Source organism: Heliangelus exortis, chromosome 8 (genome assembly GCF_036169615.1).
Source record: "Heliangelus exortis chromosome 8, bHelExo1.hap1, whole genome shotgun sequence".
NCBI lineage: Eukaryota > Metazoa > Chordata > Aves > Apodiformes > Trochilidae > Heliangelus > Heliangelus exortis.
This window is the reverse complement of record NC_092429.1, coordinates 25718902-25738273: the sequence shown is the minus strand read 5'-3', so window position 1 is coordinate 25738273 and position 19372 is coordinate 25718902. Positions and strand designations below refer to the sequence as shown.

General features: G+C 46.4%; 1 protein-coding gene across 5 annotated transcripts; it reads right to left on the bottom strand.

The window, feature by feature from the left end:
* Positions 1-4821: 4821 nt before the first annotated feature.
* ZBTB37 (zinc finger and BTB domain containing 37) lies at positions 4822-19234 on the bottom strand. 5 transcript variants are annotated; one of them, XM_071751098.1, is made up of 5 exons: positions 19042-19234; positions 17113-17224; positions 14670-15619; positions 13196-13295; positions 4822-10778 (listed from the first exon to the last, which is right to left on the bottom strand). In XM_071751098.1, the coding sequence occupies exons 1-5, from the start codon at positions 19143-19145 to the stop codon at positions 10290-10292; spliced, it is 1755 nt and encodes a 584-aa protein (XP_071607199.1). In that variant the 5' UTR covers positions 19146-19234; the 3' UTR covers positions 4822-10289. The 5 variants fall into 5 exon arrangements, with proteins under 5 accessions (XP_071607199.1, XP_071607200.1, XP_071607203.1 ...); XM_071751099.1 differs by having other exon boundaries at positions 14670-15622; positions 19042-19194; XM_071751102.1 differs by lacking the exon at positions 19042-19234 and adding an exon at positions 18896-19032.
* Between the last annotated feature and the right edge of the window lie 138 nt (positions 19235-19372).

Below are 19372 nucleotides of genomic sequence, written 5' to 3'. Positions count from 1 at the left end.
CAACACTCCCTTTTCACTTCAGAGTATTTCCCACAGCCACTTGCCCTGTGACAACACAACCATGGAAGCTGTCGCATGGTTCCAGTCAGGAATCAGTCTTAAGGAATCAGTCTTAAGGAAAGGGTATCACAAAATTCTGCTCTCCATCCTAAATCCAGACCTGCCGATTCCCCCAACAGCATAAGCCTGACTTTAGAAACCTTCTACCATTTGAGAAAGTGCCTGTGCACCACATACATCATTCTCTGAACATCCCTCAGAGCTCTGCAAACACACACGCTGATGGGAACACGCTGATGGCTGATGGCTGTGGGAACAAAACACCACCCCTGTGTTTTACAGAGCAAACTTTAGGATTGATTCCCCTTGCCTCCAGCCAACTGAAAAGCCCCACGGGCAGGGGGACAGCAGGGGTGACAAGGCTTTCCACCCCTTGCCAAAACCAAAGCTGTGAGTGAGAGGATGGCACTGCCTGCGTTTGTGAGTGGAGGCTGCAGCTCTCAGCCTCCAGGACAAAATGGCATTTTCCTCTTCCCCATCACCTCTGGTAAGCCAGGAGTTGTGTTCAGTTACCAACTGACATGCAAGGAAGTATTAAATAAAGGCTTCACAGTAATCCTTAGAGATTCCTTAGACACCTAAACTCAAAGCAAATAGCATTGTGGGAGCACAAACTCCTGCACCAAACCAATGCCCTTGGACATGCAGGTGAAGGAACAGACCCAGACAATCATCCTCTGGTCTCAAGACACAGCTTTTGGACTTGACCAAATGGGGAACAAGTGAAGTAACATCATCAGGTTAAAACTCAATTCCAAGAAGTTTCCCAGCTGTAGTTTTGTGATTCCTTCTCCAGCTCCCCACCCCCAACCGAGGAATTTCAATTGTACTTTTTTTCCTTTTTATGCTGCTGCTTTCTTGTACTTTACAACCAGTAGTAGAACTAACCAATCGAGCCTCATTTTTATTCCTAATTGTTTCACAGTTTCATAGCCAATAGTTTTGGGTCTGACTGCAAAGATAACGTTTAAATAAATAAGCTTCACTGAAATATAAAAATAATGAAAACATTTAACCATGTATCTGAGAGGGAGGGTAAGTACATAGACAAAAACTAAATAAAACTGGAGCCTTAACATAGCTGACAGTCTGCAAAACAATAATGCACTGGGTTTTTTTAAAGTACTGCCTTAGATAACTGCAGTAAAATAATAAATCAGAATATGTCAGACTAAACAAGGAACTTACACAGCAGTATTTAAAAGATACCTGAATATGTTTCAAAAGCTTAACTTATATGAACTAGGAAGCCTGTAAAAGCTGATCATTTTTATATTATAATACTAAAAAAAAAAAAAGATAAAAATACAGCTTGCCATAGTCTTATGGAAACAAGGACCTGGAGACAGCACTCACACATGGGGAGCAGCTGGACTTCTCCACAGACTCTGGCAGACAAGATGTTATTTAACAGATTAATAACTGTTAAGTGTAAAAAAAAAGCATAACTGGAAATGCACTGGTGGGATAAAAATCTTTATCCTTTAGTTCTGCATTATGCAGCGTAGCCTGCAGTGGGGCAAGAGTTTATCCTCCAGGTGAGTGACATAGAAGCCCAGAATATGGGAGGGAGGGAGGGAGGGAGGGAGGGAGGACCATGGGTCACAGAGCTGCCTCCCCCTCGCAGCTGGGTTCACCTCTAGCAGGTCACTCAGGGTCATGCCTGCTCAAGTCTGGGTTATTTCCAGTATGGAGATTTCACAGCCTCTCTCTGGACACCCTGTTCCAGTCCTGTTTGGCCATACTCATGGTGAAAAAAACCAGCCTGTAATACCTAACCTAAACCTGCCTTGTATAAACTTCTGCTTACTGCTGCTGCTCCTTCCATCCTGTACCTCTGAGAAGGGTTTGGCTCCATCTTCTCTGCACCCTCCCCTTGGCTATTAAGTTTAAACAGAAGAAACAACATAGGTAAAGGAGATAGTACTGAAACAAAAGCAAACTTCAGACCAAAACTCTCCATGCAGACCACTGTCTCAATCAAATAGCTCTTTTCTGCTCAACTAGCAGCCAGTGCTTGGTCTAAGATACCTCTCCTCTTCTGAGCATGCTTTTCCTTTTTCTGGTATCAGACCAGGTTCTCCTCACAGCTGTCCTGAGAAGCACATCTGCAATGACATTGCTTACAAGATGCCTCAATCCAAAGGAATTTGAGCTGATGGATGATGATCATACCCATTCCTATAGCACCTGGCACAGAAGGGGTCTTGTACTCAACCTGTGGTACCTGGTGACTACAATTAGAAAGAGATTAGCTTACAGTCTTTTTATATTTTCCAGATCTAGTATCTAAAAATTTTACTGCATGTGGCTGGCAGAGTGCTTGGTATACAGTGAGGTGCATGTGTGTCATTAATCCTGCTGGGGAGTATTAAATGAACTTAATCACTAGGGGTAGGTGGACCTGCTGAATATGAGGGACACTGGGTAACCTTCTATAAAAGACTCCAGTGTGGGTGGAGCAGGAGAGGAAGATGAAGTACAGCCTGTGGGAGGCTGTTAGAGGTGAATTTGCTCATAGCATTTGCTAATTCCTTGGAAGAGCAATTACTCCCTGGCCCAGAAGGATCAGCAAGATTTTGCCTTTGAACTAATTTGTTTCCACTGGGGACAGAAGAACATGCACCTCCACAGAAGTTACATTAAAAACCCAACAACAACCACCTCTAAACATCAGTAAATAGCCTGTTTGCTAGAACTGTGCATTAGACACAAAATACATAAGTGTTTTTTTCTGTGGCCTTTTCTCTCTCCAGGTCCCAGACTAGTTTGATTATTTTCTCATTATTTCTAGGCTTGCCAGAACATACTTATTTTGCAACAAAACTGTTAAGTACCATGAAAAACATTGCCATTTCCAAGCCTTCAGGAGGCTCACCACCTTTATGAGGGTGACAGCACTGAAAAGCCAAGGCCCAGGAGCACCTGGTTGGTGGCAGCTGAACTCAGGTCTCAACAAACACCTCTCAGCTCCAACTCTTGTTAAACACCACAGCAAGAAATTGCAAACCAAAAGGGATACAGGCAGAAGCAGTGCCAGCACTGGGATAGCCAATCCCATCTTTTCTACACATGTTTACAAAAATTCATCCAAACCCTGCATTTATATAAAGAAGGAGTCAGGCAGGGACATGTGGAATCACCTTAGATCCATGTAACAGGAAAATTAGATCCATTTGACAGCAAACCTGCAGCTAAATTTCTCCCTCATTTTCCCTTGCAGGGGATTTCCTGGAGGCATTCTGGTAGGCAAGTCCTTGTGTTTCCTTAAAGAATCCCAATTCAAGAGGCAGGGCAGAAAGCCCTGGGTTTTGTGACCAGCAGGCCCAGCAGGGACCCCAGAGTGATTCTGCTGGAAAAGCCCAGCAGCAGAAATGCTGCCAAGTCACATCCTTAATGCTCTCACACAAACCATCAACTGACCAACCCCTGCAGGGTCATTAAACAAGGTGGTACTGAGATGTCCAGAGCTGAAGACAGCTCAGCTCAATCCAGAGCTGTGAGCAGAAGACAACAAACAGCACTACCTGATGTCACCCACTTGGCTTTAACCATGTGCCTTATCTCCATCTGATGCCTCTCTGCTTGTGTAGCAGTCCCTCCAATGCCAAGTTATATTGCATAGGGAAAAAACCCAACACAACAGTGTTTTAAAATGGTAACCCACACTGCCTCCCCACCATCAAACTTAATCCACTGAATCTTAAATCCTTCTGAGGCTTCATATCTCCAGGATTCAGCAGCACAAATCTTCAAGCTTATTCGTATTCACTTTTTTTTGTCAGCAAGCATCTTTCAGAGCTCTCAACTAAAAAGGTTCCTCCTATTTTCGAGAGACATAATTTCACAAGATGTAATACTTTGGTTTACAACTGGGTTAAAATATAAATTAAATAAGAATAATGCTAAATGAGTTTATATTGAAACATTTTATATATGTATACATATATGCATATACAGGTATGTGTGTGTGCACTCCCTAACAACAGCTAGAGGAAGCAAGTCATTCTCCAAAGGCTTCTACTCTTCCAACTAGCATGGTCAACTTACCCATTGCAACAATTCCCTGTGCATAAAAGCTAATGAAGCACTGGAAGGCGGCGCTGGTGAACAGCTGGATCACACAGACACTCAGGAAGAGAAGGACAATAAATTATAAGAAGCAGTAGTAACTTGTTCACAGTTGGGATGAGGATAATGTTATGGGAAACCTGAATTTTCTACAGTCCTCAGGAATATAAAGTCAAAGGTCTCTGAAGGCTACAGTTGGATATACTGTAGATAATCCTAAAAGCAAAGATAGGATCTGACACAAAGAAATGGTAGAAATGTGAGATTTGTCCCAGCAGCCTAAACTCCAGTACCATCAGATTCAGCAGGAAGATTTCTGATACCTCCACTGGGACCAGAATTCAGCCTGGTGATGCTTCAATTGCTGCCTCCCTACATTTCCACAAGTAGGAAGATTCCTTGAAGCCAACTCAATCCTACATCCATAAGCAAATCCTCCCAGTCTTTCCTTGATTCTCCTTCTCTTCTAACTCTCATCCCAAACATCACTTTCAGTCTCTCCTAGTCCCAGCCTCTGTGTTTCCTTGTTTTGCAAAATAAAGCCTTTCAGCAGATGGAAATATTTCAGAGATGGCAGGACCCTTCAGGTAATTTTATAACCCACTTGAGTGGGTTCCAGATGAGGAATAACCTATGCTTCTAATAAGACTAAGTGCAGCAAAACTTTGGTCTGCTGCATTTTGTTTAAAAAACAAACAAACAAACAAACAAACAAACCCCAAATCTACTCTTAATCTACTCTATTCCAAAATGTTCCGGTAAGACGTTAGTTTCAAGCAGCAGCCAGTAGTGTTTGCATAGTTCTAGCTTTTATTTGGTTACAAATATATATAAAAATGTAAATACATATATATGTATGTATTTTACATTAAAACATCCTTTACATTAAATACATCTACTTAGCTCCTCTTTAGGACCTTCCACTGAAGCCATCAAAACTCTCTGCATGGATCTCACCTTGTAACAGGAGGAATGCTCATCCTTGAGGATATCATTAGCACCAGATGAGGCTACACTGGTGGTCAGGGGCAGCTCCACTGCAAGACCTCACACTCTCTGACTGCAGCCCTAGCTATGGGCTCAGGGGAAGTTCAGAGCCCAAGCCTTGACAAAAAATAGAAGTTTCCTGAATTGCTGCTCCTTGACTTCTTGCATCCCAAAAATATTTCCAGTAAAGCAAGAACAGCATTTGGTGTCACTAATCTGCAGAAACACTCGGATGCTGATATGACTAAACTGGCCAGCATGTCATGGATCAAAGAGCAGATGTTGATGAAGTTTAAATAATAAGTTGAAGGAGTACTGATTTTTGTTGGTTTTAAATATGCATGACAGAGTCTACCTCACAAGCTGCCTTCCATCCAAACAAACTGCACTTTTTCAGCTGTCCTATTTATACTTTGGGTTCTGCAGGAGAGAGGAAGTCAGCAGCAAATAAAAGCTCCAGCTCTGCTCTGGCAAATGCATCCTCAAGGCTGAATCTGCCCCAAGGTGGCAGAAGAACTCTGCTGGAAGGCAGAGTGCTTTGAATCATTTATCCAACTGGGTATCACACTTTTAAATAACATTAACGAGGCATGGTATGGCCTGCCCAGGGAAACAGAGTCACTTAGCTCTCACAGACCAAGAACAGGACAATCAGGAGATCTGTCCCGTCCATTTACTTCAACCCTGATCACACTGAGAGCTGAAATCCTGGCTCTGTGCCCTCCTTCCCAAGCCCAGCCTGCTGGGCTCTCCAGCAAGTCTGCAGCTTGTTCCAAATGCAGTTCAAGCTCTGGAATACCTGTTGGATGGGAACAGTCACCAGTGACCTTGGCTGGATTTAAAAGAGCAGCAGACACAAAACTCTTTCTATTCTTCCTGCCCTTCAGCCACCCTGAATTTCTGAAAGTTAAATGACACAGATCACAGCTTGAAGAGAAGATGCAGGTAAAGGACCAGACAATGCTGGGAGGACAAGTGAGGGATTGCCCACCTACACTGGCTGCTCCAACTCCTACCAGGGTGTGATATCCCTGGATGTTAGTAAAAGGTTCTAAGTGTGTTCTCAGCCTCCTGTTATAAATTCACACTTCAAGAAGCCTCCTTGACCATCCCTCTCTGTCTGGCTGCTGGAAAGAAGTTTGCTTTACCACCTTCATTTTGCAAGAAAGCAAAAAGACCTCCTTTTTTTTCCTCTCCCAGCTTCACATCACTCCCAAAAAGGAAGATTTTTAGCTTCTTCTCAAAGCAGCAGCACAGAATTAACAGAGTTCTGGTTATTTTCACAGCTATTCACAGGGAACCTGGCAGCAGCAGGAAATGGACATAGCAAATGTCATGTCACTCTGCTGTGACTTGGCACAGGGGCCTTTTGCAGGTTCGAGGAAATAACTGCAACACTTCACATTTGGAAGATTTCTCTGCCACAGCAAAGAACTAAGAAATGTGTTCCTCCTGTGAGAAAGAAAACTGCAGAAGCAGAGTGTTCCCCTTGTTGTCCTAACTCTGAAGAGGAGAGAAATGTTACATACAGAGGTATTAAAACACAACAGAGCTCTCTTCACATCCTCCTAAAATCACAGTTGAAATCACAGTTTTGGCAGAGGGGAGAAAGCTGCAGCTAGACGTGGGAATGCAAAGCCATGCCTCAACTCATTGCAGAAGCATTCACATTTGGAAAGTTAGCATCTGACTCTCCACAGCATCAGTGCAACTGTCAGGAGCTACATGGTTTGGCAATGGAGAGGAAACAAAAGATGGGATCACTCTGCTATGGAGAGCAGCTCCAAGTAGCTACACCACTGCCAGAAAATTCACATAAGGTTTTCCATACTGTATATGACCTCCAACCCTTTTTTTTTTTTTTTTTTCCTCAAACCTTGGCTTTATCTGCACTGAAGAAATCAACGACTGAAAGAGAAGATTAAGAAACAATTCCTCTGAACTGCACCTTCTAGTGCAGCTGGGCCTAAACTGCTTTCAGTGCTGTTCAAGAAAACATTACAGACACCATGATTCCCACACATACATACACATCCATTAAATGTACAGAAATAATATTAAAATGATTCCCACTACCATACCTTATACTGACTCTAGCTACAAGCTATAAACTTCACCTCAGCGAGGCCCAGGCAAGAATATTGGCTCTTTTGCATGCAATCAGAAATGATTGTTTATACAGTGGCAACCTCTGCACCAAAAGAAAAGAAAAGAAAAGAAAACAAAACAAACCCAAAAAACCCAAAACAAAAAAACCAAACCAAAACATAAGAGGAAAAAAAACCCCAATTCTTTCACAAGCTTTGTTTTCAGACTAGCCTAGTACGATATGAAGGACCAATTCATGTTTTTCACCAGGCCAATTGAAAATAAGAGAATCAGTAAAATGGGACACACTGCTGGCATCCTGGACTGCTAGGATGCTCCTCTGTTCACAGTATCACAACAGTACACAAAAACCTGCTCAAGAAACTCACAGCTCTGTCATATGACCAAAGGCATTCGCCGTTTTATGTCAGCCCTTCATCGCTATGCTTGATGGATGGGTTGCCATCTGTTTCAGAAAAATGTTGCTTATTTAGCAGTTACTGCACCTTCACCCTTATCTTCACAGCAAGCTTAGCAGGGAAACTTTCCCACTATATTTATATATAATATATGTATATAAATAATTTTATGTTTTTATAGTTTGGTAGTATTCTTTTAAAAGTTCTATTTTTAAACACTTAAAAATCTTTTAAGCAACTAAAAAGTAACTTTTGATGCTCTCTAGTGTGAACAGGATAGGATTTAGAAGTTTTTAACTTGTTTCTTTTTGATTTTTGGTAACTTCAAAAGCTATGACTAAAGCAGCATACTCTGCACATCTCCACTCCTCCCTGCACCTTGATTGCAACAAAACCTACCTTAGCCACCCTTTTATCTCTCATCTTCTGCAACTGCTCTCTGGTAACCTTTACTGTTTGGTACAATCCTGTTTGACCTTTGACAGGAAACCCAACAGGGCTGGTCCTTCAGGTGGCTGCTTAGAAAATCATTCACTGCGAGCCGGTGCACTTGACAGGAGAGGAAGAAAAAGGGACAGGAAAACAGAGATGTAATTATCAGCTTTCCTGTTTGAAATGTTCAATGAAATTGTACTTTATGGGTGCCTGGCTCAGAACACTTACAAGGGTTCCTGCCTAAGGAGCACACACCCCTGTTACACGTGATCCTGGCACCAAGTCCTTCCCTTGCCCACACACACACCAAAAAAACCCCACTTTGGAGCCACATCTGCTTTTGGAGAGATGTGGGAGGAACAGTGAGACCCATCACTTCAGAGAAAAATATACAAAGCAAGGTAAGAATACATCATCCCTCTCCAAATTCTCCCCTGTGAAGGGGCGGGAAAATGATTCCAAGTCCCAGTTTGCAGGTGGGGAGAGCAAGGTGGGTATCACAGAATAATTTGGGTTGGAAGATCCTCTAGTTTCGTGTGCCCCAAATTGTCTAGTCAGACTATAGGGCAAGCTTTATTTTCACTTGGCAAGTCTTCTGCCCTCCAAGCCCATGCTCACTGCTCACCTGGCTTGGTCTGCCAAAGCAAGACGCAGTTTGTTCCTTTTCCAATGTCTCATTGGTCCTCCCATCACCTTAAGACTCAGAACTTCATCCTTCCTTATTGTATACATTATGCATCCTCGAGAGAACTCCTTCAACCAAACTTCCTCTCCCAGACCAAATCTGCACAACCTGTCATTCATTTTCCCCTTCCACCACGAACAACTCGGCATCAGAACCAGAAAAAACTCTCCAAGTATTGCATATTTTTTAAAAGACTTCTTCAAAAGATGTACGGATATTTGCACTTACCTACCTGTCACATGCTTTTCTGCTTATGAAACATGTAAGTATGTGCAAACACCCACAGTGCACAGGCAGGGATGTCTCTGGGTTTGCTTAACCTGCTCTAAACATCAGAGCTGCTTAGATTACAAAAGTTTAAGTCCATGCAAGGGGACAGAGTTGTGATTGCTCTAGGAACCATTCACTTTTAGGTTTCCCGAACCGTTACAAGGAAATAAAAGTAGGGTTTTGTTTTCTTTTTGCATTTCATTGATAAAAAAAGTTATCAAACTAGTCTGTAGAAACAAGTTTAAAAGCAACCACCCACGACTGCTCAGGTGGGATGATAGTATTTCACTATACCATATTGCTGTTATAAAAGATCAAGTGTGTGTCGAGGGGAGAGCAGGGGTGAAGGACAACTTTGGTAGCCAGCCTCTAAGTCCACAGTCCAGAAAAATTCTTTCTAATGCTCAGCAACACTCGAAGTGCACACAGCAGTGCACTGGCCAGGACATCGGAGTGCTCTGAACTTTCTGGATCTGCAACAGCAAAGGCCAACCTCCTCCAAAAGACCCCTCCAACCCTTCTCCCAGCGCGAGTCATGCAAACCTCACAGCTGCTCAACTTCACTTTCAGTAGCTGAAGTGCTTCAAATTTTTGCTGACCTCTAGAACATCGCTTTATAGCCCTGCACGCTTTTAAAAAGGGGCCTCGAAGGCTGTGCGCCTGGGAGAGGCGAGCCAAGAGCCCTAAAAGAAAGTCTAAGTAAAAAGGTAAAAAGACACACGCCAAAAAATAAGACGAGGATAAATATGCTTGGGCAAGGCAGGTTCCACCACGACAGTCTTTTTCATTTTCTTTAACGTGGCAGCTACCTGGGGGAGGTGGGAGAAAGGCAATGGTACCTCATACCTGCTCTCCCCTTGAGCTGGACCAGCAGATTCGGTGAGGCCGCAGGAGAGGCTGGTGGCTGGTGGGGACCTACCTGCTGGGCCAAAATGCTGTTGAGAAATACAAATGACTGCTCGTCCCAGATCACTATGGAACATTAAAAAATTTAAAATCCTGTCGATCCCTGAATAAGAAGTTGATTGACACAGTTGTTTTGTTTTCCTCCAAGAGAAGAAGGAATAAGGGAGAAAAACTTCAAACGTGTGTGGATTTGTGAGAGAAAGAGAGAGAGAGAAAGATTTTGCAATTTTGGCAACATCTTGGGAGCTTCCTTCTGTCCAATGGTGGCATTGCACAAATTAACAGTACCAGCCTGCTGGGTTGGTGCTGACTCTTCAGAGCCAAAATTGGGAAGACTGTCCTTTCTCCCCAGCCTCTGCAGCCCTGTTTCAATCTGGCCCAGTTGTGGACACAGATCCCTGTGCCGTCTCCCCCACAGCGACCGCCTCCTCCTGAGGGGGGGACTCTTCCTCTGCCTGCCCCCGGGAGGTGACGGTGGTCTCGGGAGAGATGCTGTGAGGCCCCTCCAGAGGCAAACAGCCGGGGTGGTTCTTGCGAAAGTGCTGGTTGAGGATGGCCTGGAAAGGGAAGCTTTTGCCACAGACGTGGCAGTGAAAGGGCTTGTTGCCTGTGTGCTTGCGGATGTGATATTCCAGCTGATCCTTCCGGGTGTATTTCTTCCCACACATGCGGCAGACAAAGGGGGTGATGCCCATGTGGAGACGCATGTGCCTGTCCAGGCTGCCTTTCTGGTTGAAGGATTTGGCGCAGTAAATGCAAGTGAGCCGCGGGTTGTAGCGGAACCAGCGCTCCGAAACCTCCTGCTCCCGGAGGTATTCCACGTAACCGCTCACTCCCAGCATGGCTGATTCCTCCCCCTGCAAAGGCAACAGCAGGGACTGAAATAACCAGCAGTCAGAAACAAATTGCGAGAAAGATCGGGCCCAAATCCAGGCAGTAAAACAGGGGAAGGCCGTGCCAAACCTCGAAATCAGCAGCGCTAATGTCTTCAACCTCAAGCACACATTTAAGCACTTAACTGGAGCCTTGGGGCTGAAGACAAATGAGCAATCAATTAGAAACCTCTGCTATGAGGGCCCCTTCTGCCAAGTCACTCACTAGATCTGGGGAAGACAAAACAGCCCTTGTCAAGAGGGTGCTCAGCCACCGACAGAGCTGTGGATCAAATGTGCCAATAGACATCACTTTTGAGTCAGTTTAATTAAAATACTGTAGACTGCATTTTTAATTTTTTTTTTTTTACTTTCTAAAGGTCAAAAAACCAAACCAGTTAACGAGCCTGCAGTAAAACAAAGATGAAATAAACTACAAATGCTATCTGAAACTCCTCAAGTGTCACTTGACATGGGTATTTATTTATAATGAATCACATTTGCCTAAATGGCCATGTGACCCGTCCCAGCCCTGTGGTGCAGGATGTGCAGCACAGAGAGATAGTGTGCCTGGCACAAGTCACATAGCAAGGACTCACTGGCTCATTATTTTCTGTGCCAGAGACCTAAACAGCCCAGAGAAACTCTGAGCCACAAGCTTGGGCTTTAGGACAGCCACTTCTGGGCTGTCATGCTCAGAATGAGCAGAGTCTCCTGAATGCCTCTGTGCTGGAGGGTGCAGCATTTGCACTCCCAAGCCTTGCACCGGTTGTTTCCCAATGATGCCAAACACAGACAAGCAACCAGTGTGACAGCAGGAGGGCCCCTCCTCCAGTGCCAGGGCTGCACAGGTGACAGCAGTGGTGGCATTGTGCCAGGTGCTGCTGAATCCAGACACAAAAGCACTGGTGAGCTGCTAAGGAGTAAGCACAAAGTTGTGGTATTTGTTTTCCACTCTTCTATAGAGGAAGAGATCATGGACTGGCTATTTTGTAGCATCAATATGGCAATACCAGAAGAGTGGAAGGTGAAATTCTTCACTGTAAGGGTGGTGAAACACTGGGCCAGGTTGCCTAGAGAAGCTGTGTCTGCCCCATCCCTGGAAGTGTTCAAGGCCAGGTCGGATGGGGCTGGGAGCAACCTGGAGGTGTCCCTGCCCATGGTAGAGGGTTGTTGGACTAGATGGTCTTTAAGGTCCCTTCAAATTCAAACCATTCCATGGTTCTATGATGATACTTTGCCTGTACGTGGTAGCCCTATGGTTTTACCTTTGAGGCCATCTCACACTAGAGAAATAACAGCAGTTTTTCTGTATGTTGAGCTAAAATTGCTTTGTATGCTGCATTTGCCCTGGAGGGTTAGTTTGACCTGGAATATCCTAAATGTATTCTGAGCATAAAAAACAAAGCTTTGTCAAAACAGGAACAAAAAGGTATCTTTTGTTTTATGGAAGTGTGTTACGAAGTCAGCAGCCATCAATCATGATTTTTTTTCCTTTGCTTCACTTGGTCTTACTCAAGGGAAAAGCAGCCTGGTAATTCCTTGCCTGTCTTCACTGAAGTCATTTGATTACAAACTGCAGTGTTACTTATCTGCCAGGCATGCAACAGGATTCCTATAGTGTTGGGTGATACACTTGCACTAGTGGCACAGCAATACTGACTATGCAACAACAAAAAAAATTAAATCAAAATGACAAGGCACAGGTGGTACCACCATGCCCCACTATGCTGCACCCTGCAGTCAATTGCTCTCCTGCATTTCTGTGTTTCTCACCCTCATAACCAAAATTATGCCTGTACCCCAAGAAAGCAGATTTCCTATCTACTTTACATTGCAAATTCTGCTGTGCAACACAGTCCCTTGGGGACAGGGCAGAGACCTCTGTACAAACCCACAGCCTTTTGACATTCTGCCCTGAAGGTTTACTGGTGTAGTGCCTGGAGGGCTTGTCAGAATGGTTTTGGAACTGGCATGGAATGGTTCAGCTGTTGCCACCCCTCAGTCATCCCCAGAAGCCAACACCTCCTCTCTCGGCTCAGGGATTTGCTGTCAGTGTTTTTGGGGCATTTCCAACTCTGCAGGCAAACAGGGTTTCTCCTCAGGAACTGGTGGCCTGCCCAGAACAAGGGCTGACATTTATGCCCTTAGACAACAAGAGAAACTCCTCATGTTCTCCAGGTATCTGGCTGAAATCCCAAGTGATGGCCAAAATCAGTTTTAAATCATATACGGACAGCACACGCTCCCTGAGTGAGCAACTAAACCTTTTGCTCCAGTAAGAGGTCCTTGTTTCACACAGAGTATTGCTTGCAAATCTAAAATATCACACACTTCATCACGACACAGACTGCTTCACCTTCAATGCCAAGATTTACTTGCAAGCTTCTTCATCTGCCTACCTGGGAACTGGGCTGCTTGGGCTCATCCATCCGCCCGGGAGATTCGCTTTTTGATCTGTACCGCTCAGCCACAGCAACCATGCTGCCAGAGGGGCTGAATCTGTGGGGTGGGGGAAGAGTGTAAAGGGAGTATTTAATGGGTAACAGGTCACTACAGTGTTTAGAACAACGGGTGAGCAATAGAGGCACCTGTATAGCATCTCTTCATCCTCACCAGCTAACACACGGGAGGTGGAACAGCGCAAGCATAAAGGAAAAACCAAGTCAGACTGGTCTGTGGTTTCAGTCTTAACATCTGAAAAATAAAACTGAGTCATTTGGCTTCCAGTTCAGTAAGAGAGAGCTTTTCGGTCACTACCTCAAGTTAACCAACATGAGCCCACTGACTCAGCAGGTGCCCACCAGAAGAAACCATTCCTCTAAGGGCACCTCTCTCATTCAGCATCCCGCACCCTCCTCCCCCTTTCAAGGCATGTGATGGACTCCAGGTGGGAAACAGTGGATATGGAGTGTTGTGCAAAAAGAGATGCTTGAGACCAGCTGATCCTTGGAAAATACTTAAGGAACTAGGAAAGGATTACTCCCTTAGGGACCAGTTCAAGATCATTCTCACACATGCATTTAGTAAGTGACAAGTGACAGAATATCTACTGTTTCCAGGTGGTTCTCCTGCTTGTGGGACCAGTGGGACTGAACTAGAAGAAAGGCAGATGTGGGGGGAAACCCCCCAAATACAAAACCCCAAACACAACAGCTCTGCCTTTATCAGATCTGTTATCTGGCCTGAACGAAGGGTGAGGAACCAAATATTGGAGTGGAGGGGAAGCAAATGGATGGAGAATCAAAACACAGCAGATGTCACCACCTATTTTCAGTAGAGGCTTTTCTGGTCTTTGGTACAAATCAAAACAACAGCAGAGGCTGACAAGCTCCCTACTTCAACTGCTTCAGAAGATGTAAACCCATGACTCACCACTGTCCTGGACTACCAGGAAGAATTCCTCTTGACCTACAGCTGGTGACAAGATTGTTTCTCCAACAGAAAGACCCCCAGATGTTCAGGCCACAAGGCACCATTGCAGTGACACTTTGAGTACCACACATTGTCCATGACCTTGTTAATTCCGATGCTGAGCACGATACCTACTGAGACTCAACTGTAGACAAAAGCTCCACCTCAGCTACACAAGAGATAGAAATCCCAACCTATGTACCTCTGAGTGCTAATAATTTATTTCCCGAGCTAGCCTGTACCTGAAGATCCTGCTCTGATCATCACCCAGCCAACATACTATAGCCCAAGCTGGATATGCTTCCTAACACCAAGAAAAAAATCCCTTCAGCATTCATGTATAAGATGGCCAAGGGCAACAGAAGGGGGGAAGAGTTCCCAAGAGACCAATCCAACCCATCCAAGGGAAGATCTTGCACCACCTCCTTTTACAAAGATGATCAGCAGTTAAAAGGAACTCACCTGTCAATCTCACTGCTGGTTGGCCTGACCACTTTGGCCCCAGACGAGCCTAAGGCGTAAGCCTCCTGGCCCATTGGTCCGTGGCCCGTGGTGTCTATCACCATAGCAGTGACCTCCTCAGCACTGCTCCCATCTTCTCCTGAGGGCTGATGCTCTGCTCCAAGCCACTCCTCCAGGTTCTCTGTTTTAATTCGTACTCCTCCCAGCACCCTCATGTCATCATCGTTCCGTCCCCCGCGGTCTCCCATTCCCGTCTCCACATACCACTGTCCTGCTCTGTTAATCCGTAGTATGGGCTCCCTGCTCTCCACATCTGAGCTCTGTTCGATTATCTGGGGGCTGGTGGACTCCTCGGGTGGGCTGAGCTCCCTAATATCCAGCACTGTGCTGACCTGGCCCAGGCGACTCCCCTTTGGGGTGTTGTGACGCGGGCTCAGAGAACGGTTCAGATTCGGCGTCACCCGGTGAGACTCCGGTGGTCTCTCCTGATGTTTTGTCCTGGTCTGGCTCAACTCTGCTTCCACCTCTGCCACGTTGATTTTGAAATGAATTCCTTCCAGAATCTGTGTGCATTTGTCTATGATGTGCTGCATCTGCAAGAAGCTGGCGGCCGTTAGGTAACTGATGATGTCAGCCAGCTGGAGGCATATCCTGCCAGTGTAACAAAAGGAGAGGAGCTGCTCAAAAACAGAAGGGTTCTTGATGACAGAGATGGAAACGGTGCTCATCTCATTCAGGGACATGTGGTCTCGGAAGTAGGGCGAGCTGGCAGCCAGCACCACCTTGTGAGCACGGAATGCTTGCCCCTGGACATTGACCACAATGTCACACAGGCGACCCTGCATGCGTAACTGGTTCAGGTGGCTCAGGACAGAGTTGCTGAAGTCAGGAATCTCCAGCTGAATGTTCCCGCTCTTCTCCATAGCTGTCCCAGTTGCAGGTGCACCGCCCTACTGGAAAGAGGAGGGGAAATACCATCATTAACTGAGCTTGTCTATCTTTTGCATATAAAACGTATTTTCACCTCCTTTCATGCAGTTTGAAACACTGGGATTTGAAGAGAAGTCTCTCACCGTTTAATTTGCAAGCGTCTCGCAGGAGTTCTCTGATCCTTTTGTGCTGTACCCTACCTTCCACAAGAGCTGCATGAAACCAGTCCCCAGCATATCCCCCACTCCCTGTTCCTTGTGGCTTAAGTGCTTGAAACAGTTCGTTCTGTCAGACTTAATAGAAGCAAATTTGCATTGCAAAAAGAACATTAAAAATGGTTCAGGTACTAAAAATAGGCAACTGATTGCATAATGGATTAAAATACTTTGCACTTGTACCTTCCAAGCACTTTGGAAAGGGAAAGTAATGTTGTTATCCTTCCTTTATAGAACAGGAATCAGGAAGGAGACGCTGGGACCTAAATCCTCCTCAGAGACTTTTCAAAAGCTGACTGCCACACGTTTGACCTCAAGTCATCTTAAGTACATCATTAAAACAAAGATATTAATTATCGGTGGTGTTTTTTTAAACATGGCAGAAAATACATAACAGGAGGGTGAAAGAAAAAGAGCAGAATCCAGCTGGGAACACCAGCATATCAGGCCACCCACTGGGCACAAGTGACTCTCTGGCAAAATCAGCTGACGTGTGTGTGGTTTGAGATACTGCACAAAGCAACAGACAACTTGGGAACAATGGGGATTAACAAATGAGCTCTCCTCATTTCCCTTCCTTAATTCATTTTTTCTATAACCATCACATTTCATTTCGACAAAGTTTGAAAAGGAGCCCTGACCATATATGGTAAAAATTTGGAATGAGCCAAAATTAGATGTAAACTTGCTTAAAAAGGAAAAAAAAAAGGGGGGAGGGGAGGAGGAAAGTAAGTAAGTTTATTAGAGAGCACTCACAGCATGAATGGCTTCCAAGCTGGATGGCATCTGAAGTGTTGATTAAGCAGAGTGCTGCAGATACCAAAACAACTTCAGGCAGGCTGGGAATACCAAGAGCCATAGAGCCTACTCTGAGAAATCTCCAAATTGAAGGGACTGGCACACAGGAAAGCATCCACGCCTCTGGAGAGCTCTGTTTTTTAAAGCATTTATGAACACTGCAGGATAGCACATGTCCATACAGCCAAGCTGACTTGGCAAAAACTTGGCAAAACATGTTACTAAACCTGAGGCTGCAGGACAGCCTGTCAATCTCCTGAAGGCAAGCAAGGAGATTCCTGAACAACTGCGTGTTTCCAGGGTGCACAAAACTTCTCAGAAGTGCAGTTTAACAGCCCCCGTGTCTTAAGGCTTCTTTCCCCCCCCCCCCCCCTTCTTTAGAACAAAGCAATAAAAGCCACAAAAATCAAGGAACTAGGGCACACAGTTCTGCATTAACACAATATTTAGAGCAGAGCTTCAAATGCACAAAGCACAGTGACACAGAAAATCTGTCTTACCTGTAACGTTAAAAGTAGCACACAAAGGGGAGCAAGTGGGGCTATTATCTTGTTGTTTTTCTTTTTTCTTCTGTTGTTGTAAGAAGGCCTCAAAACTTTTTGCCCCCTTCCCCTTTAGAAGGAAAAAAAGAAAAGAAAAAATGTAGCAGAGAGGACTCTCCTGAGCATGATCAGGAACGTCAAGAACATCATTCTTTGTTTGGCAGAAGGCTACAGCAGCAGGATTAGCTAACCATTACTTGACATCCCACCCCAAACCACAGAGAAACATGGAATCTTATCAAAATGATTTTCCCCTGAGGTCAGCATGGTCGTTAACATAAAAAATGGAAGCATAAGTAACCAGAATTAATCCATTTTCTCTTGTATGGGGCTGGTGTATCTGACACAAGCTGTCTCACTTATGCTGTTAGGAACTCTCACATGGCCAAAATCACGTATGAGCCAATGTTTACAGGACTGTGGAGCCTGTGACCTCATCATCTTTCCAAAATGCCAGTTTCTGAAGTGAAAAAAAACCCTGCATTCTCTTAAGGCAAGCAGAGGGTGGGTAGGCACCCCCTGGGAGGTGAAGCACCCCTGGGGAGGCAGCGAGTGCCGAGGTTGGCTCATACAGGCAGTTCACACCTTGGTGGGGTCAACTCAGTACAGAAAGAGAAAAAATAAAAAAATTATCAGAAGCTGAGCACGGCTGTGTACAGCCCCAGGCAGAAGTCAGCTGCCCGGGGATCACAGAAAAATATTTTGTGAGATTCTGCTTTGAAGGATGGGAAAAATCCATCAGCAGCTGCTGGCAGATGAAAAGGACCCACAGAGCATGGGTTCCCTCAGCATGGAGGAAATGTGAGATCTGTTTATGACACACTTTGGGGACAGCCTTAGCCAGAGGCTGGTGAGGGGGAAATCTTTCTTTTTGGTTCAAACCAGCCTCATCAGAAGGTGATTTTGGTCCTCCCAGGGACGTGTCTATCCAAGGGGTCTGTCACAGGCACACTGCTGGCAGGGCAAGGACATCTCAGTTTTTTTGTCTTCACTGGCTCTTGGCTACATATTCATCACCTCAGCCTTTAATTGCAGGATCTCCTCCTCAGCAGTGCTCTTCATAGAGAACACACTGAGACACTTCTGTTTTTACCATTTGAAGTGTCATCAGCAGAGACTTGGCCTTACTCAGCACAGAAAACACCTTTCCCCCGGTGAGGCAAACGGAACCACGGAGAGCAGCAGCAATTCTCCATCCCCCAGGCCCTGCTGAGGGGCTGGGACAGAACCTCCACAGCAGACACAGAACCTTTGTCAGGGAACTGTCAGGCTTGGGGAGGTGGGGCTGCAAAATTTCCGCGTTTGGGATTGCCAAGGACTGCTGAGCCTGACTACTTTTTTACTATGGGAAAAGGATAAACCCACCGGTAATCCCAAACCAAGAAAGAGACGCTGCCTTCCTCACCTTCCCCCTCCTCAGTTAAAACAGCAAACTGAACAGGACTCCTTTTTTTTCCCCCTCTTAACCGCTCATAAACCACAATGCAGGCCCCGGCTCCCGCTGTTGGGACGATTTCATCCTCAGCCCTGACAGTTGCCACGGAGTTCCCGCAGCCCCGGGGGTGCAGGGGACCGAACCCCGCCCTCCCCGAACCCCGGTGGCCATAACCGCCCCCCGCCACCCCGCCAGGGGCTGACACCGCGCCGCTCCCCCCCCGGGAGAAGGGAGGGGACGAGCCCCGGAGGGAAGGGGGGGGGACCGGTGACGGGGAGGGGTGGGATCGGGCCCGGCGACCCCTACCCCGCGGCCCTGAGGGGAGGAGGGCGGCGGCGAACCCTCTGCGCCGGCCCCCGCGGGCGTGCCGGCTCCTGACGGGCGGGGCGGGCCCGGCCTCCCCGCGTCTTTCCCCGCCCCGCTTCGCCGGGCCCCGCCGCACCGGTACCGACCTGGCGGGGGTGGGAAGGGCCCGCAGCGCCGTCCCGGAAGCGAACCCCCCCCAGCGGGACGCGCCCCGGAAGAAAATTGCGGCCCGTGCGGCCGCCGCACGCATCGCTCCCCCGCCGCCACCGCCGCGCGCCCCCTCGCCACGCCCCCGCGACGCCACGCCCCCCGCTCCCCGGCCACGTGACCCAGCCTCTGCTATATAAGGGGCCCGCAGGCAGCGTTGTGGCCTTTTCGCCTGCGGTGTCGTTGGGGTGAGGGGCTCGGCGCTGCTTCGCCGGTGAACCGGGGTTAAGGGGTCTGCGTGGGCCCGCGTTGTTTGCGCAGAGCGTGTGG